At 30.0% G+C, this 19,273-nt stretch overlaps 3 protein-coding genes across 4 annotated transcripts; 1 reads left to right on the plus strand and 2 right to left on the minus strand.

Moving 5' to 3' along the window:
- Positions 1–1,648: 1,648 nt before the first annotated feature.
- Positions 1,649–5,609, plus strand: LOC128961675 (alpha-1,3-mannosyl-glycoprotein 4-beta-N-acetylglucosaminyltransferase A-like). Its single transcript, XM_054307934.1, has 3 exons — positions 1,649–2,356; positions 2,617–3,752; positions 5,604–5,609. The coding sequence occupies exons 1-3, from the start codon at positions 1,915–1,917 to the stop codon at positions 5,607–5,609; spliced, it is 1,584 nt and encodes a 527-aa protein (XP_054163909.1). The 5' UTR covers positions 1,649–1,914.
- An 805-nt stretch (positions 5,610–6,414) lies between these two features.
- LOC128961676 (homeobox protein Hox-A4-like) lies at positions 6,415–10,896 on the minus strand. The gene is made up of 6 exons (XM_054307935.1): positions 10,819–10,896; positions 8,110–8,276; positions 7,140–8,014; positions 6,858–7,003; positions 6,643–6,660; positions 6,415–6,541 (listed from the first exon to the last, which is right to left on the minus strand). The coding sequence occupies exons 1-6, from the start codon at positions 10,894–10,896 to the stop codon at positions 6,455–6,457; spliced, it is 1,371 nt and encodes a 456-aa protein (XP_054163910.1). The 3' UTR covers positions 6,415–6,454.
- Positions 10,897–15,105: 4,209 nt separating this feature from the next.
- Positions 15,106–19,273, minus strand: LOC128961839 (RNA-binding protein 26-like). 2 transcript variants are annotated; one of them, XM_054308129.1, is made up of 7 exons: positions 18,845–19,273; positions 18,623–18,764; positions 17,933–18,562; positions 17,029–17,824; positions 15,984–16,967; positions 15,302–15,535; positions 15,106–15,235 (listed from the first exon to the last, which is right to left on the minus strand). In XM_054308129.1, exons 2-7 carry the CDS (start codon positions 18,679–18,681, stop codon positions 15,149–15,151), a joined length of 2,790 nt encoding a protein of 929 aa, XP_054164104.1. In that variant the 5' UTR covers positions 18,682–18,764; positions 18,845–19,273; the 3' UTR covers positions 15,106–15,148. The 2 variants fall into 2 exon arrangements, with proteins under 2 accessions (XP_054164104.1, XP_054164103.1); XM_054308128.1 differs by having other exon boundaries at positions 17,029–18,562.

The raw sequence follows: 19,273 nt of genomic DNA on the forward strand, positions 1-19,273 counted from the left end.
CTCCCAATTCTAGTCGACATTAATAAAAGTATGAGAGTCTTAAAAAGTGGCGGAGATGCTATTAATTACAATTATCTGTTCAACAATACGTTAGATTTAAAAGTGACCATGGACAATTTTGTTGATAATTTTAAACTAAATAAGATTATAATTGGTTATTGTAAAATTAATTGTATGATTGAGCAGATAATTTACAGTCAACTGTTAAAAAATTTTTTAAATTAATAGTCGACTGCAATTATCTGACCAATTACGCAATAAATTAAAAAATGACCAATTACAATTTTGTTGAGTTTAAAATTATCTACAATTTTGTCAATTTTAAATCTAACGTATTGTTAACCACTTAATTGAAATTAATAGCATCGCCGCCGCTGTTTAATACTATGTAAAAGTATAGCATATTTCAGCACTTTATAACAGTTTTTGTCTATTTATTGATTTTGAGGAAGACTTACAATATTACCGGATATGCAATATATATATATATATATATATATACTAAAAATTATAATATTTCTATGATATATAATTTATTGTGATTGTAATAACAATTAATTGTTTTAAATAATATATGATTAATGATTAGAAATAACTAATCATTGATTCATAAAAATTTATATTCAATTATTATACATATAATTAATTGAAATTTAAAAATGTTATATAACTTATAGTCAATTAATAATTTTTGATTATTAATTGATTATTGTCTAAACTTATAATTAGATTATTAATGATTATAGCAATAGATTGATAATAATAATAATTATTATTATTCAGTAAACGAGTGCTAAATATTGGTAATCACTAATACTACTAATACTACTAATACTATACTTATACAACATATTAACAATTATTATTTCAAGTATAAAACAGGTGTTAATAGTCAATCATATGTATAATATCTGTATATTAAATATATCGTAAATAAAATTATTGTTGACTCCAATAACAACACCAAATAGTTTGCGATAAGATTAGACTTACAAATGTTATACAATAAATATATATCTATTGTATTGTTTTAAACAAAATGCATATAATTGTAATGTTAAGTCATTCACACAAATTATATGTATTTACAAACGGATACACAATTTATTAGTATTATACTGTACTGTGTATTAATTATTTAGTAAAATACAAATTATATTTTGAAATAAAACTATTTTTAAGATGACATCTCAAATGTAAGTTATATTTTATATATGATTATTGAGATTATAATTTAGATATAATTTTGCAAAAAATATAATTAAATTATTATACAAAATCATTACAACATGTATACCGAGTGCAAAATGATTGCCATTATTTCACTTTAAAATATTATGATTCACTAAATAATACGTTAATTTTTAAATTATTATTATTATATATATTGTATATTTTCAAATTACATATATTTATTTGGAAAAAATTAATTTAAATTGAATTATAAATATAAATATATATTATTATTATTTTTWWWAATTTAATGATTTACTGTTCATTCACATAATAACCTAAAATATCATAAATACCACAATAGGATATAAAATGATAGAATTTATTATTTTATATTAAAATATGTATTCAATATTTTATTATTTGTGTTAAACAATACTATAATTGTTAAAAGTATTATAAATTTTGCAGACCATAGACCATAACGTAAAATTGTCACAAAACATATGCTTATAATATAGTGATGTTGACTAAGCTTTTGTACACTAGACCTCTACCACTCCCACTATTTTAGGAGTTCCTACAAAAATGACATTTTGGTGGTACCGATACATGAAGTGCTTATTAGTATTATTATGTAAAGCATAATATTAATAATATTAAAGACTGCGATAAAAGTGTCAGAGATTTATATTAATACAACAAATAGAGAGCGAAAAAATATTATGTGATATACTAGATATGAGGTTTATATCCCGGAACCGTTATCGTAAAATTGGTGTCGGCATACTCTTTGCATTGTTTCTCGTACTCATTATAAGCCATAGTCAACAATCATTGAATTCGGTGAAGAATATCATCACAAGACAGACATCGATGATTGCCGGCAAAGGCAATGATAAAGACTTGGAGTGGACTCCGGAAAAGTTAAAACAATTCATGCATTTACTCGACAAACAAAATCATAACATCTATAATAATAGTTATCATAGTTTTAGTACTAATACTAATAATAATAATAATAATAATTTTAGACAATTAATTCAAAGCACAGCTAATTCATCACACAGTGAATACAAATTACAATTTCCATCTTTAAGTCAATACTTGACTTATATTAGTGATGAACAGTCAGCTCTTACGCCATCATTCGTGCTCTCGAAGAGATCGCCGCTTAATAAAGGTATTGATTTTATTTACTTAATTAAAATTATTGCAACAAATCTAGATTATAGACAAATTATTTGACCCAAACCCATCCACACCCACCCAATTACTTCCTACCCTCTCACTCACCCAAACTAACCTACTAACTGATTACTGTATGTAATAATTACCGATAAGTAATAAAACTAACTCTTTTTACTGATTGTCTATACACTAGATTTAAGCCAAATTATTAAATAAAAATTAAAAAATTATTTTTTATTACTAAAATCATAGCATCTCTTGTGTTTGGTGTGCCTCACATCAAGAGATCCAAAGAATCTTATCTTCAGTTGACTCTATATTTTCTCATTAAAAACATAAAGCCTTGGGATTTGAATGACACACATATTATTGTATTTATAGCCGAAACTGATATGAATTATGTTATGAACACAACGCGAATGATTGTCCATCACTTCGAAGAGTACATTAATAGTGGTATCTTAGCGGTGATAAGTCCGTCCCCAACATATTATCCTGATTTTAATAAACTTTATAAAAAGCAAACATTAGGCGATCCTCTTAAACGAGTTCATTGGAGGACTAAACAAAATCTAGACTTTGCTTACCTTATGATGTATGCCTACACTAAAGGTGATTATTATGTCCAACTCGAAGATGACGTGGTTTCGACTCCAGATTATGTCGGACTAATCAAAGAGGCAATCATTGATCTCAATAAAAACAAAACCGAATGGTTTACAATACGTTTCTGTCGGTTGGGATTTATCGGACAAATGCTAAAAAGTCAAGATTTGCCGCAATTAATCACATTTATGCTCATCTTTCACGAGGATCAGCCATCCGATTGGCTGCTCGACTATCTGATCCAAACACGGGTTTGTCGTAAAGACAAGGATGCAAAAGACTGCCGCCAACGCAAAGATAGTCTTTGGCGGACACACAAGACATCTCTGTTTCAGCACATTGGCTATCATTCAAGTCTTGACGGAAAAGTTCAAAAATTAAAGGACAAGTTCTTCAAAACAAAAACTTTTTCATATATTGTACACAAAGACAATCCACCGGCAGATGTGATCACTTCACTCAAGTCATTCAAAGACCACACTATTTCCAAGTCATACAAAGGAGATGACTATTTCTGGGCAATCAATCCTAAAGATGGCGATCACATTATCATTACATTCAATGAGCCGACAGTTTTAGATGAATTGACAATCAATTCGGGTAACTTTGAGCACCCGAACGACAAGATACCCGATGAGACCACTGTTGAAATTATACCACAAATATCTCAAAACTCGAGTTTTGTCGTCACATCGGATGGATATTACATAATCGGTTCATTTGTCGATGGATTCATCAAAATAACAAACTTAAAAGATTTTGGATTAATTAATAAACTTAGAGTAAGAGTGACCAGAGATTCGCCTTTTTGGTTAATACTCAATGAATTTTATATAAAATCATTAAATAGATGATTGTATAAACTTATATAAATTAGTTAATAATATTTATTACAAATGTTGTCATATCTTAATTTATATTTATATTCTTCTATTTATTTATCATATATTTTATTTTTATAAATAATTTATATAAAAATTTATTACAATTAAAAATTAGCAATAAATAAATATTTTTTTAATACAAATTTTCTTACTTCAATAATGGCATAATTTAACATTAATTACATAGACTTAAGTCATTATTTATAAGTCATATTAAAACAGCTAAATGATGTGCTAAACTTGATTTTATTAAATATAATATTTATTATTTATATACAATATGAGAAAGCGTGTATCTTATAATAAAAATAAATAAAATTTATTTTAACAACTCTTATATTGTTTGCCCGTTTATTAGCTATAGATTTAATATAAGTCTATAAATTATATTTTTATTACTAGTGATGATGATCATTATAATTTATAATAAAATTCTGTTAATCAAAAATTAAATGTTTAAAAATCTTATTTAAATAAAATGTAAAATTATTATTTTGTAAAAATATTTAAATTATATAAATTGTATATTACAGTAATTTAATGTTTTAAATAAGGAATACGTGACAAATATATAAATATTAGATATACATAACAAAATAATTTTTAAAAATAAATTAACTGATAATACTGGCTTACCATTAAATCACTGTAATTAATATTTATTGCAGTATTTGATTGTTAATAATATAAGTTTATAACTTAATTATGGAGCAGACATCTGCAATTAAATGATATCTTTAATATAAGCAACTGTTATAATTAATTAATTAATTATATTAACATTATAATAATAAAAATATTTATACAATTAAAGATTTATATGATATTTATAACTCATTAAATAATTATCATAATTAAATGTCCATGAATGAATTCATGTTTAAGTTATATACAGTATATAACTTAGTATAAATTAATACATAAACATAATATAATTTTGATTATTAATTTATAACACAATATGATTTTTTATGTTTTATTTTGTAAACTCATAATATTAATAATAATATATAAAATGTTAGAATTTTTAACCAATAAATAATAAATATATCTGTATATATATATATTTTGACAAAAACTAAAATTTCATTTCATTTTTGTGTGTTTTAATTGTTTGCAAAGTAATAAATATTTTCAAACAGTTTTGATTGGTTTAATGAACTTTCAATTTGACCTAAAATATAATTAATTTGTGTTTAATACAAATTTTATTTTTTAAAAACTTGTATTTAAATGCCGTATTTGGAAAAAAAATATTTATTATTATAACAAACTAAAATTGAATCTATAAATTATCAGGTAGATTTCAAGCGTCATATCAATACATAAGCGGCACCGGTATGCAACCATTGTGACGCCAATTCATATAACAAATTTTTAGTAAACTGGAGCGCATATCTCATTTTTATTTTGCAATCAATGATATTTATATGAAAAAAATCTCTAATTAAATAAACTTTATTTACTATTTTTACTGATATTAAATAAAAAAAAATTAGTCATATAATAAAATTATTGTTAAATAAATTTGTAAAATTAAATAGTTAATATATCATTTTTATTAAATGCGATTTAAAAAAAAAATATTTATACTTTTTTTTGACTTCAAATAAAAATAAATAAATAATTGGTTTACAGAAAATAAATTTAGTATAAATAGGATTTTTATTTATTTTTAATACCCTATATAATGCCTAATATAATTTATATGCTATAAATTGAACTACTCATTTTTTACTACTTTTATAGGTGTAAGTTTAAAAAAACTAATACTATACTATAGCTTACAGTATTTAGTACATAACAACATAAATGTTGTAACCTTGATAATGCCTTTAGGCCCTATGGGCGCACATGTATGCAATTTAGTTAGTCAAGTATACTATAAAAACAATTGCAATTTTTAAAATGACTTTTTGTTTCATTACTAGTATATCTCAATAGTATATTAATTACTAAATATTTAAATTATTTTTAAACAATTTTTATGGCAATTTTTTAAAATGCAAAATAAGAAATGAAATTTCAAAATAAATTATTTAAAAAGATAAATGAATACTTTATTGTTATTTTACTGTATTTAATATAATAATGTTTATATTTACACATAATTTAATATCCATTCACTCAAAAACTTAATTTATAATATAATATAAGATATAATATGAAAAAAATTCAAATATAAACTCATTAATTGTATATATTTAACATAAATTGATTTAAATTGATTTATTTACATTGAATAACATTTTTAGTTAAACATTGATCAAGCAAAATTTGGACAAAAATTTCAACCTGTTTTATAATATTATTGGTTTTAACATAATTTCTTATATTATTGTAATGTTATATAAATAGAAAACCAAAGGGAAAGGTATGTATATATGGACTTACTATAGGCTATAATTCCAAACATATAATCCAATCAATTGCTTGTTTTATTTAGTTTTCGTTTTTTTCTTTTTCTTCTTCAATAATATCATTATATTGGGAAAAATAGGATCATTTAAAAAACATAACAAATAAAATACATTTAAAAATTTTAAACTAATATAAATCAATTGGTGGGATGTGTCCACTAATGACAAATAAGTCTTTTTTTAAAACATTATTGGATTGTTGTGATGGTCTTTACGGATCACTTCATCCCTTTTCTTTGCCTGTTTTCGCTCTTTCGCTCTTCGATTCTATATTTCAAACAAATTAAAAAGATTTTTTTTTGTCAGATATTAGTCAAAAACAAATTTATCGATAAAACAAAAAAATTTTAGTTCAAAATGATGCTCACCTGAAACCAAATCTTAACCTAAAAATCCGGGCGAAAGACATGAAAAATAAAAAAGAAAAACAAAATTTTTATTACAATTCTGTTGATTTGAGTTTTATTTGAAGCAAAATATTTGTTTTAATCGTTTACAGTGACTATAAAGAAACTCCTATAATGCCGACACTATTTTGCATAATTGAGTGCACAGGGAGTAAACAGTTGAGAACATAACATACCTGTCTTTCTGATAGCGACAGCATTGAGGCCAACTCTGACTTTCTTCTGATGGTTATATATCTACTGTAGTGGAACTCCTTCTCGAGCTCCAGTCTCTGGTGATCGGTATATACCACTCGATATTTGTCTTTAGTTCTGGTTTTGCCTACAAATGCAATCAATCATTATATATAGTATTTAAAAATAAATATAATATACTGTATGTATACTAAATGTAAGCAAATAAATATTAAATAATATTTTTAAATTGATGTAAATAACAACAATTAGAGAGAACATACACTTACTAGGGTTGGTCTGGTTCTGATACGAAGGTTTTTTCATCCATTCATATGGACTGCGGGCCGGTTGCGGACGATTTGCACCGTTAGTATTATTCTCGCTCTTAATGACCGTCCCATTGGGTGTTGTACTCATACCACTGGTGTCGTTGTGGTGAGCATTGGGTGATTCGGTGCCATCACTGGATGCCGTAAGTCCGGAATCAGGACTCGGATGAACTGATGTGACCTCACTATTCATCTGTGCAATTATACCGGAGTTTTGATAAGGATGTGTATGATAGTGGTGTGGTATATGATGCAAGTGTTCACTATAAGGGTCAGCGCGATGAACACCGTGTGGATGATATGCGCCCATTTGCAATGGTTGACCATATGATGTATGCATAGGCATTGCACTTGCGAGCGCACAGGGAGGCAGTGAACTGACGGGACTGCTGGCTGACAGCGGGGAACCAGTGTTTGGTGCGGACCATTCATCAACAAATGGTGAAGCGGCCACCATTGATCCTCTACCAGGACATCCAACAGGTTGTTGTGTCATTGAGTACCAGGTGTGAGGACCCGTCAGTGGTGGCGGCGGTGGTGGCTGTAGAACTTCGGTAGACATGGGTGGCAATGGGGCTCCAATTTCAGTATTATATTGTGATATGGGTGATGAGGGTAAGCCTAAGTGTGGTCCACTCGTCAGTGTGGCGACCGTCTGACCCAATGGACTGTTACTATTGGTATGTGTGTAGAGATAGCTGTTCTGGTCAGCGGCCGATAACTGTGCGGCTGACGACACGAAGTTAAAGTTGGCGGTAGTTGTATTGGTAGCACTTGGATGCAATCGGTGGTGAGTGGTTGGGACTCCCGATGGAAACATATTAGTGCTGGGATTGTAACAGAGAACCATAATATTAAAAGTGTTGGACAAGAACTACAGCCTCTCAACCACTTATTCCATCTATAAGTGTCATGAAATTACCCAAAAACTACTTCATCGCAATCATACACTGCCTGTGCTGACAGCACCCGCCAATCGTAGTCAATCGACACACCCTCTCCAGTGAAGTCAGCCTTCCTATTGGGAATTGTCGGCAAAATGTATGATACGGTGCCACTACTGCCTGTGCCTAAAAGGAAAGCCGTCCACTAAATACTTAATTCATATTATATAACCAAAAGTATTTATATTTGATATATATTTAATATAATAATATATATTCAAACAAATATAACATAATATAGACTCACTCTATGTATTAGCAAAACAATTATTAATTAAAAAACTAATACTTAAATCAAGAGCTCTACCAATAATGCCTATTAAATAACTTATAAAATATTAGACTATATCTTGTGTTCACTAAATAATATCATATTTTAATCCCATTTATATTTACAACACTTTTTACTAAACAAATGACATTTTCATTATTATTATTGTTTCTGAAATATATATTAATCTAATAAACACTAGACATTTGGGAAACATATTGAATGTAATTTTTTTATTTTGACTTTAGATTAAACATTTAAAAATACTTTTATATGAGTTTGTTTAGCAGATATTGAAATTGACTTTCAATTTTAATGCGATAAAATTGATGATAAAAATGTTATCGACAGTAACCCCATAACCCATTGGAACCCATGGCTAGCATTTTGAGTGGAAAGCCATAGTCGGGTGCAATGAAGTCCATATTATTGTCAATTGAAAGCACGACTCATTGTCGGCTTAGAGACTCACCTAAATTATCAGGGATTTGGATGCCTATACCAATTGTCGGCATATATATAACAGGCAATAGACCAATATGTGTACCAATAGTGGGCAATAGCCTCTGTCCATATGATTGCTTACAAGAGTCGACTATAATGTTGACCTCACAAACTAGAGACCAATTGATTGTTTAGGCGCCTATTGGAGACCGACTGTTCAAATATATTCAAGATAATGCTCTCTCTCTCTCTCTCTCTCTCTCTCTCTCTCTCTCTCTCTCTCTCTCTCTCTCTCTCTCTCTCTTACTCTCCCCAATTTATATATAGTATGTTGATTGCATTTTTCAATAAAATGTGTGAGTGAGTGAGTGAGTAAGTAAAGGAGTAAGAAAACGAGGCCATTGTCTGAATCCCGAAATATAGCAAATATATAGCAATTTCAAACCCTATCTATATATCTATTATAGCGTATATGTTATGATGAGTGCTATGATCGGTGCTATTCATGTGAATTCATAGGTATAGCATTGGGAAAGGCAGTGAACACATAACGACATTATATTGACATATCATAACTTTATTGTTCACTTTAACAAACTCATTAGCTAATGAAACTGGCATGAAATTAGCACAGCACCAGTACCAGTGCTATAACCACCAGAAGCAATATTCAATATATATAGTTGAATGCTATTGTGATGATCGGTGCCATTTGGTTAAAATACAGTACTATTGGATGCTATTTCTTGAAATTAGTTTACAATTTGAATGTTGAAAACACTTTTATTAGTATTACATGCGATCCAAAAGTTAATTTCATGAAATGAAATGCCGTTTTATAGACGTTAGGCCATAGTTTGCAATATATATATGTCATTGCTTTTTACTCAAACATTAGATTTAAATGTGAATCGCRTATAAAAATACACATTTTGGCCAAACATTTGTCTAACAGTCATAAACAGTTGGGTAATATTTAGTAGGACTGAGCATTTGACTGCATAAAGAGGATATACATAAACAGCATATAGTTTATCGCATCCCAAGTGACTCGTATATTGTGCGGCAATTTTGCGGCCAAAAAGAAATCAAAATTATGGTTATGTTTTGCACAAAGTGCTCACATATTATGTCATACTATATGTCATAGGCATAGATGCTATATATTGTAGGCAATACTGCAAACATTTACACAAAAGACAAATTTAATGTAAAAGTTTGTGAAAACGAGAAAAAGTCAATCAAACAAAATTGATAAGTCTTTTGGTATTCAATGCCTAACATTGTTTACCACTATTAGGTCAACGCAAACAATATATCCAAAAGAGACTGTCCATTGAATTGTCTATTTATCTGAGGGCCAGAAAGCTATCATTTGTTAGGGATATCTGTATTATTTTGTAGTGAAATTACTCTTCAAAATGTAAGGCACGAGCCATCAGTGCATCAATGCTTGAGCGCAAAGATAGAGACATAAAAAGAGGAGGAAAGGGCTACCAGTGTATGCCATGTGAGTGCTTAGCATACATGAGCCGACTTAACGTCTATGTCTCCCGTGAGTACGATTACCAATGCCTGCACTAACTCAGCAACCAATGCAATACTAAATTAATAGATTCGGTATCGGATTCACAATCAAAACTATACACTTAATAATCCCTCAGATATGAGGCCAACACTCATAGGACAGGCTATCGACGGGACCGCAATGTCTGCTCTAATTAGACGAGTCTTGCAATTGTCTGACACATACTATGCATACAACAAACAAACAATGGGTTCAATGACTATTCAATTGTCGGCAGATTTAATGTATAAAAATAAATTTTGGACATAAGTTTAGACTTCATTGCAATCGCTTTATTGAGTTTTACTCTTTAATCCTGTGTTTCACATTGTCTCCCATTGTCTCTAATTTCTATATATTTCAATGCATTTTATATATATTTCCAGTGTCTTAATCTTTACTGACTTCATAGGCCTTAAGTTTCCAAAATATCTCATAATTACATTTCGCTAACATATGAAAAGCATTATTTGTCTCTTTCATTACAYGAAATTTTATTGACTGAAATCTGTGTGCAAACCCACCATAAAATAAATTTTCAATTTAATAATCAAATGTATTATTCATTAATCGGCAAATAAGAGAAAAAAGAAAGAAAGAAATATATTTAAAATTCAAACATAAATACTGTAATATCTTATGTCATCCGCAAATGTTTTCACTAATCTTTAACTATGAATTCAATCGGCATTCAAGTAATAGACAGAAAAACTCATGACTTTTTTCATATCATTATATAAAATAGTAAAAATAATGTAAAAAGAAGATAATTATAATTATTAACAATATCTAACAAATACTAAATACAGTAAATACTAATGAAAACAGAGAAAAACCCTCACAAGTGTTTGACATGATTTCACTATCAGTAAAATTTTCGGTAAAAAAAACAATTAATTGATGTTTTTGTTGATATCAAACAAAATGTTTTGCGCTTCACACTAAACATCATAAAATATTTTTGTCTTACCTAACAATTTATGATTTTTAATTAGAGATAAAACAATGGGTAATATTAATTTACAATCCATAAGATATTGTCAGTGATAACATAAGATATTGCAAACATGTTGTAGAGTGAGTACAAAATATATTTTTTAAGAAATAACAGTTATAAGAGACGCAACTTTTTTTGTTATAGTCGATTGAAGTGAAACTTTTTGTGTCTTTTATTTGAGACACTAATTGATATAATATGATTCGGTCGGTCCTATTGATGCCACGGCACTAATGTCCCAATCTTTCAAAACTTTTAATGGTTTCAATAGTTTTATTACAAACTAATAAAACAAAAACCCAAATGCTATGCAAACCCAAGTGTTGTCGTGTTTTTCCCCCAAAAACTTGTGAAAATGTCATGTTTTCGGACATGAAATGTCTTGTTTGTCGTTTTGCATTATTATTGATATTAGTGTTGAAAATATACCGAAACTTATTGAGAGCACACATAATACTTGTGTATCAATCGGTACTCTTCTATCATTTCATTTGCATTTATGTCTTAATTTTCGTCAGAAATTCTTGAATTTCTTTGTCTTAAGGCTTACTGGGTTCACACTCAGGAGCTAAATGCCAGGGCTTAACACACTTTTATTATATCAGTACTACTCTATAGTGCTATTATCTAAAACTCCTATAAATATCTTTTCTCTCTTTTTAATATTATTAGCCGTTTAGTCATCTTTTTATAGGTTTTACGCCTTAAGACAGAAAACAACAAAAAAGTTAAAAGAGATGTCGGCTTTGAAAAGACAACTGAGAAGTGCAGTGAAAGGCGACCAAAGACTAAGATTATTGCTGTCAACAAATAGTAGAGAAACGCCTTAAGTCTCACCTAAAGTGAGCCCTGCCTTCCCCTGTCTTCACATGCCTTCCCAGAAAACATCAGTTATTTATTTTGAATTACACTTTTGCCGCTCAACCTCTTGTCAATAGCGCTAGTGATAAGGCCTAAGAGTAACTGAGCCAACAATCCACTTACAGCACCAACACCAACACCAACTCACCACTACTTCTCTCTCTCTCTCTCTCTTTCTTTCTTTCTTTCTTTCAGTTACTCCTGTTTTCTTATGCTTGTTATGATCCAAAACAAACTGCTGGACATAACATACACCATATCGGATAACTTGGAGGCATAAAATAAGGACAGTACTTGCAGTACAATCGCGTGAGGCACCGACACAGAGAGTAGTTGTGTGGGTAGTAGTTGGGGCACCCATATGAACGTGGGTGATCGGGTAGTGTTCAAAATGCACCGGTGATATATATATATATATATTTCAGAGCAATTGGCAACTGTCACCAGAAACAGTCAAACATATATATCAAAGTAGTACTTCTTATGACTCCCCAAATTGCTTTAGTTATACATAAGCTCAAAACTATCAGCACGTAATCGCTGAAACATCACCACAAAAGTACTGTCAGTGTGTGTGTCAGTATTGTGACAAAAGCAGTTCCCAGTGCCTCAAAAAAGCAATTGATTTTTATTTATTTTTACAATATTTTTTCAGACACAGACTTTTAAGAGATTGGATTCACTGTAAACTAATTTTATGATATATTTTAAGCGCTTTTAAAGTGGACACCACATTGTAAAAACCATTAATTGCACTTTTTCTCCTTACAATCAGTGATTAGATTGACTGATTGGTCAACAAATACAATAACATTTATATATATAATTGGTTACACTAAGTGCTGATACTTACCATATTTTTTTAGTATAAAAAGAAATGTTATGGCATTTTTGAATTTATGCACAAAATTGTTTGCAAATCTCAGAAATTTAGATGTTATGGGAAAGTCATTGTAGAATATGTTGTGAGCAAATAGATATGGACTGCCGTTTCTATGATAGCAATACCATTATAGATAATAATAATAGTAATACTTATTCTCTCATTTCAGGTGCAGTTTTGTTGATGAGCACCGGGATCTATAACACAATACAATAATGGCTTAAGCTATATATATATATATGGTATAGTTGTCACTGACATTGATATTTATATGACACTCATAGAGCACCGCACTATCGGAATATGAGAATCGAGAATATTAACTGAGAATCATCTCAAATGAGTTGATATCACATCTTATGGTTAAAAATATTAGATTTTTTTCAAAAAATAAAACATAACATCACTTGCGGTTAGGTTTTGACTGTTTGTGTCAAAAAGTAATGATAACTACACAACAATGAAGTGTTGGTACATTGATGTCAGCCCTTTTTATAATACAATATAATTGTTGAGTTTAGTTATATTATAGTAAGCGATCATAAATTTCAATATTCCAACGCCCAATACAATACTGTATACCACCAGTGCCTACAAAAACACAACAGTGCAGTTGTATATTACTTGTATACCAAACAATAATTGTAATTTCTATGTGTTTTATTTTATATTGTGGGGCAATATATGGCAATTCACGTCAAATATACTTCAAATAAGTCTAATACAATACAATATGACAAAAACTATAACTGTATGGCTATAATGTAATAATTTGTTTCTCATAGTATCGCTTAGTATAGCATATAATAATATAAGACTACCGTTGAGAACATGGATTACAATATTAAGCTCTTTATTAGATCTAACAGTAAAACTAAAGTTATTTCTCTGTTATTGAGTTATTGCAGAATATATTTTTATATTTTTATTGGATAATTGGCTTAATTGCAGTCTATATCTCACTTAATTGATATGTTGTGTTATGTTGACAGACAAACACACCGTCAAAATGATTACTATATGTGTTTTGAGACTTCAATTCAAACTCATATATAAATAAAAAGCGTTTAAACATTTATATTCTCTGTAATTATTTCACTACACTATTGACTTTAATAGAGAATATACCTCTCAATCATTTATATGACTTAACAACAGCACCGGTCGATTCAATTACTGTTATGACTTGTTATCAGAGCCCAAACATTGCACAAATGGACCGAACAGATGCCAACTCTGATGTCGGGTTATTGTATGTATAGGTGCTCTCATTGCTAAATCATCAATATATACACAGTATCTAAATATAACTTTATATAACCAACAAATCGTCACTTTAATTAAGCACTTAATCTTTATTTATTACTTCAATCGCATCAATAGTTACTTTAATTTATGCAACAAAATGTCATAAATTACTCGGCAATCAAATTAAACTAAAAGAATTGAAAATATTAGAAAAAATAATAAACAAATAGTTTATATAGGGTTTGCCTTTAAATATACTTATGACTCCCTATATATTTCATAGGGATTCAATATTTTCTTATTTTTATTAATATCTTAAATTATTTTCAAAATATAATGATAAATCGGATTTACATAATATTTTTATAATTTTGCAATTACAATAAAATCATTTTTAAAAAAATGTTTTACCACATATTTAAATACCATAAATTCATTTACATTTATCTAAATAAAGTGATAAATACTATGATATATATAATATATATAAAAAGCAGTGAAATATAAATTTGTATTATCTCTAGTGATAATTAAATTAATATATATAAAACAAAAACAAATATATATATAATTATATATTATTATATGCTATAGTTGTTTAACTTCTGTATGTCAAAAAATAAAACAATGATAATAATTAATAATAGACACAAAAATTATTATTATTATTATACAAATACAACATTTTTGTTAATTTATTAAATATTAACTAAATTTAGTATATAATTATAGGACAGTCGTGTGTATCAGGCTTTCCAATTGCGAGCTTCACTTTCGTCTTCTTCAGTCTCGTCTTCTTCAAAGTCTAACAATTCCTCTCCAATGCCTTCAATCTATAGGAGAAAAAAAGTCAAACAAATCCATCAATACGTCCATCTATTTAWWCACAACTACAGTACCTCTCTATCTATGGTCTCATTTTCTGACTTGGATTGGCTGTTAGTTTTGTTTAACAAAGAGTTGCCATCAATTTTAGGTGACTTGTCGTCAAACCACGAATAATTCAACTGAAAGTTTTCCTTAAATTTAATTTGACTTATATTTTGTACGGCATTTTCGGCGTCAACTCGGGTTTTAAAAGTCACAACCGCGCCATTAGTTGACGGCTCTATTGTCTCGACGTCACTGAATTGCTATATAATTATGACAGACATATCAATTATACAATTAATTAGTGTCTCATTACACAGTTAATTACGATTGCATGGATTTTCAATAATATTGGCTTTCAATTAATCACATTAACAAATAATAGCAAATATTCACACAATGATTATAAGCAAACATAGCGACCACGCAATGAGATTAACAATTTGACTTCAAAGACAAAAATCAGTTTACATTATAAGCCATTCATCAGACAAACATTAGTAGAGTTTATAAAATAATTGATAAGAAAAACACTAATCAAACAATTGATATCATGTTTGAAACAAATACGCAAATCTAATCAATGACTTCATGACTCCAATTGTTTGTTTGTTTTTAGGTTTTTATGGTTTTGTATTTACAGAAATATATCGTATAAATAAAAAATTAGCCAAAAATGTGTCGAAAAAAATAAAAATTACAAAAACTTACGGCTAAGTGCTCTAAGAGGTCAGTCATGTCGTCTTTATTGATGTCTGGAATCAACAATTTTCTGGTTCTTCGATCAACTTTAAGATGTGGATTACCTCCGCGTCTAAAGCGACCTCTGCTACGAGGATAACCGCGACCTCTCATGGGATACGGACTAAAATGTCGTCCCCTATTGGATACTAAAATCTTTTCCTTTTTCTTGAGTTTAGCGTATCTGTTAGCCAGGTCTACATACGAGCCGTCATTGTTTTGCATTTTAATAAACATATCGAGATCTGTATTGAGTATCTCTGTCATCAGTTCCTCTCTTGTTTGCTCTTTTTTTAAATTCTTTGAATCGTTCATTAATTTCTTAATATAATCAGAAATCACTTGTATTTTATCACTAATTTGATCGATTGTCTGTTTAATGGTATTTCTTTCAGTTTCATTGGCACTCTTCTCCAATTTAGTCATTAATTGTTTCTGATTTGTAATCAATTCTTGTAATATTTTGTGTTGTTTACTAAATATTTGTTGTTTCTGTGTGTTTGTTGACTTCAATTTTAATGCTTTTTTGGCGTTAATTTGAGTTAAAGTCGCGTTACTTAACGCCGTTTCCTCGTTATTACTCTTACTGTTGGCTTCTTTATGAACGATTGTATTGTTTTTCTTGAGTTTTGACGGATCGAATACTGTTCTCGAAATAGTTCCGCTCGAGTTGATGGCCGTCAAAACATTTTCTGTCGATTCGTTCACTTTATGTCCCAAACGATCTTTTATACTAACTTTTGTACCCAAAGTGTCCTTATTGTCGGACTCATCGGTGTTGTCGGGTTTTGCTCCGTACATGTGTTCGTGTGTCTGTTGCTGGTCTTTTGAATGCCAAAACACTTTTATAAATCTGTTATTAAGGACAGCTTCTGTACTTCGTATGGCTGCAAATGCCTGGCTATTTGTTGCGTATTGTACTAATGCCGCTTCGGGATCTCCTTCATGACATACCTGATATTTTGCAATTAAAGTTAAAAAATAATACTAAATATGAATCACACGACTAAATTACCTGTAAATTAACGATTGTTCCAAATTTGGAAAAATGTTGATTTAAATGTGAAATTGAGTTCAAATTTGATGGAATTTTGCGGACTTCCAGACATGACTTGTCTGAACTTTCATTAGCAACTCTTCTAACATTTCTATAGCCACCCCTTCCATGTTTAGTAAACCCGCCTCTCATACCACCTCTGATAGACATTTGTGATACATTTGGTTCAACTACTGTACGATTAGATTGAGTTTGATTCGGTCGAATTGAGTTATCAATTGTGGGAACACCAATCAGTTCACGTGGTCTTCCAGGAGGTGCCATAAATTGTGGCGGTGGTAGAGGTGGTCCACCAGGCATTGGACCTCTTATAGGCATAGGAGGTGGTGGCCAATAACCATGTGGTGGTGGCGGCGGCATTCTTGGTCCTAATAGTGGTGGTGGACCTCCCGGTCCAGGAGGTGGATGTTGTCTTTGTATGTCCATTCCGGGTGCCTCAGGATTGTAAGGCTCAGCCAAATTGTATGGACCACTTGGAGGTAAAGCCATGTAAGGCGTATTAGTTGGAGTGTTGTTAGTGATTCCAAGTGCAGCCGAAACATTACTGTCCAAAACAACGGGATCATTGCCGTGATCGTATGGACACAAATGGCCTTTAAGACAAAAGCCCTTTTCTTCATAATCACGACATTTTTTATTTTCTTCGTCTTTTTGGGAACTCTTTTGAGGACTCGGAGAACGAGAATTAGGTCGAGAAGAAGTACGAATTCTTTTATTAGGCGGTAATTCCTTGTCTCGACTATACGACCGACTTCTAGAACGGGAACGAGAATTAGAGTAAGAAGGAGATCGAGATGGCGACCGTCTTGGAGATGGTCTCCGTCGTCTAAAATCTCGTTCAGCGCCTCTATATCCGCCGTACCTCTGAGGAGCACCTCGTCTCTGAAGATTAGCCGGTTGTATGTGTCGACGTCGCTCTTCATTTCGTTCATAACTATTACCATTACGAGTCCGGGGATTCTGTCGGCGATCAAAATCAATTCGATGAGTGCTTCTAAAAGATGGAGATCGACTCCGACTCCTACTTCTATTTCGTCTATCTCTGGATCTGCTAATAGACACTAATGAGGACTCAGTATTCTGAGAGTTTAACATTTGGTCCGATGTTTTATTTGTCGCATTTGATCCTAAATCTTGACTTTTCTGTTGTGAAGAAACATCTGATTGTTGAGTAGGAAATTGTTGTGATGTTTGTGGTGACGATTTAGCTGAAGATGTATTTGTTGTTATTGTTGTTGTCGTAGTCGTCGTTGCAGTGGTGATGACAGCTGTTGTTGGTGTTGTTGTTGTCGACGACGATATATTACTCGATGACTTTATATATGTCTTATTAGTTATCGTCTCAAACAAAGTGTCCACAAAACTGATTGTATTATTTTGAAGAAACACTTCCAACTGATCTAARCACACATTTTTCAAATCTTTTTCTGTTTTATCCTTCTTGATTAATGCCATTACATATTTGGCCAAAGCGTGTGGATCCGCATCGCATCTGTAAATCAAATCATATTATATAAACATATATCTTATCTATCAAATAGACATCACATACAGCGGTTCCAGATAACTGGTGAGCCAATTGCGAAGGGCATCCGTGTTGTCGATTATCATCTCTTTAGACAATCAGTTGACTCAAAAAATTGATTAAAAATATCTTCAAATTCAAAATGCAAATCAACTTCAGATGTCTATATCTGTAACAACATTTCATCACATCTTTATATGATATACAAGAATAAACATATTTTGGTTATCACATCACTATTGGACTTACCATTGGATCAATTGATTGGATTCACAGATGTCTTCGTTGTTTTTTGTTCAACAAATCACTCAAACAATCTATAGTTATAATACAAATGTCTTCAGCAGTAAAAGTGTAACCAAATTGTGATCCAAAGCCAACACTAATTGCAATCACTGTTCAAAATGTTGTCCAATCACTGAATCACTAAATTATTATCACTATAATTGTGTCCAATCTTTATGTAAATCATGTGTGCATTCAATCACTAAATTAACAAACAATTTGACTAAACATTAGTTGATATATGATTTTGACTAAAATAAAAATGATTACAATTTTTCTATTAATTAAACACTTATTATATATTATTTTTGAATACAATTTATAATTGAGAATTCAATGCCTATTGAGTGCCATTCCATTCAAAACATGGGGTAATTGCCATACAATTGCCAT

The sequence above is a fragment of the Oppia nitens genome, unplaced genomic scaffold (assembly GCF_028296485.1).
Source record: "Oppia nitens isolate AA-2021 unplaced genomic scaffold, nextdenovo-longstitch-racon4-pilon3 scaffold5_pilon_pilon_pilon, whole genome shotgun sequence".
Taxonomy (NCBI): domain Eukaryota; kingdom Metazoa; phylum Arthropoda; class Arachnida; order Sarcoptiformes; family Oppiidae; genus Oppia; species Oppia nitens.

Coding starts and splice junctions, on each gene's coding strand:
- LOC128961675 (XM_054307934.1), top strand. CDS start 1,915: ATGAGGTTTATATCCCGGAACCGTTATCGTAAAATTGGTGTCGGCATA. Junction 2,357..2,616: donor GAGATCGCCGCTTAATAAAG/GTATTGATTTTA, acceptor CTAAAATCATAG/CATCTCTTGTGTTTGGTGTG.
- LOC128961676 (XM_054307935.1), bottom strand. CDS start 10,896: ATGAAAGAGACAAATAATGCTTTTCATATGTTAGCGAAATGTAATTAT. Junction 8,015..8,109: donor TGCGATGAAGTAGTTTTTGG/GTAATTTCATGA, acceptor TTACAATCCCAG/CACTAATATGTTTCCATCGG. Junction 7,004..7,139: donor CCAGACCAACCCTAGTAAGT/GTATGTTCTCTC, acceptor TTGCATTTGTAG/GCAAAACCAGAACTAAAGAC.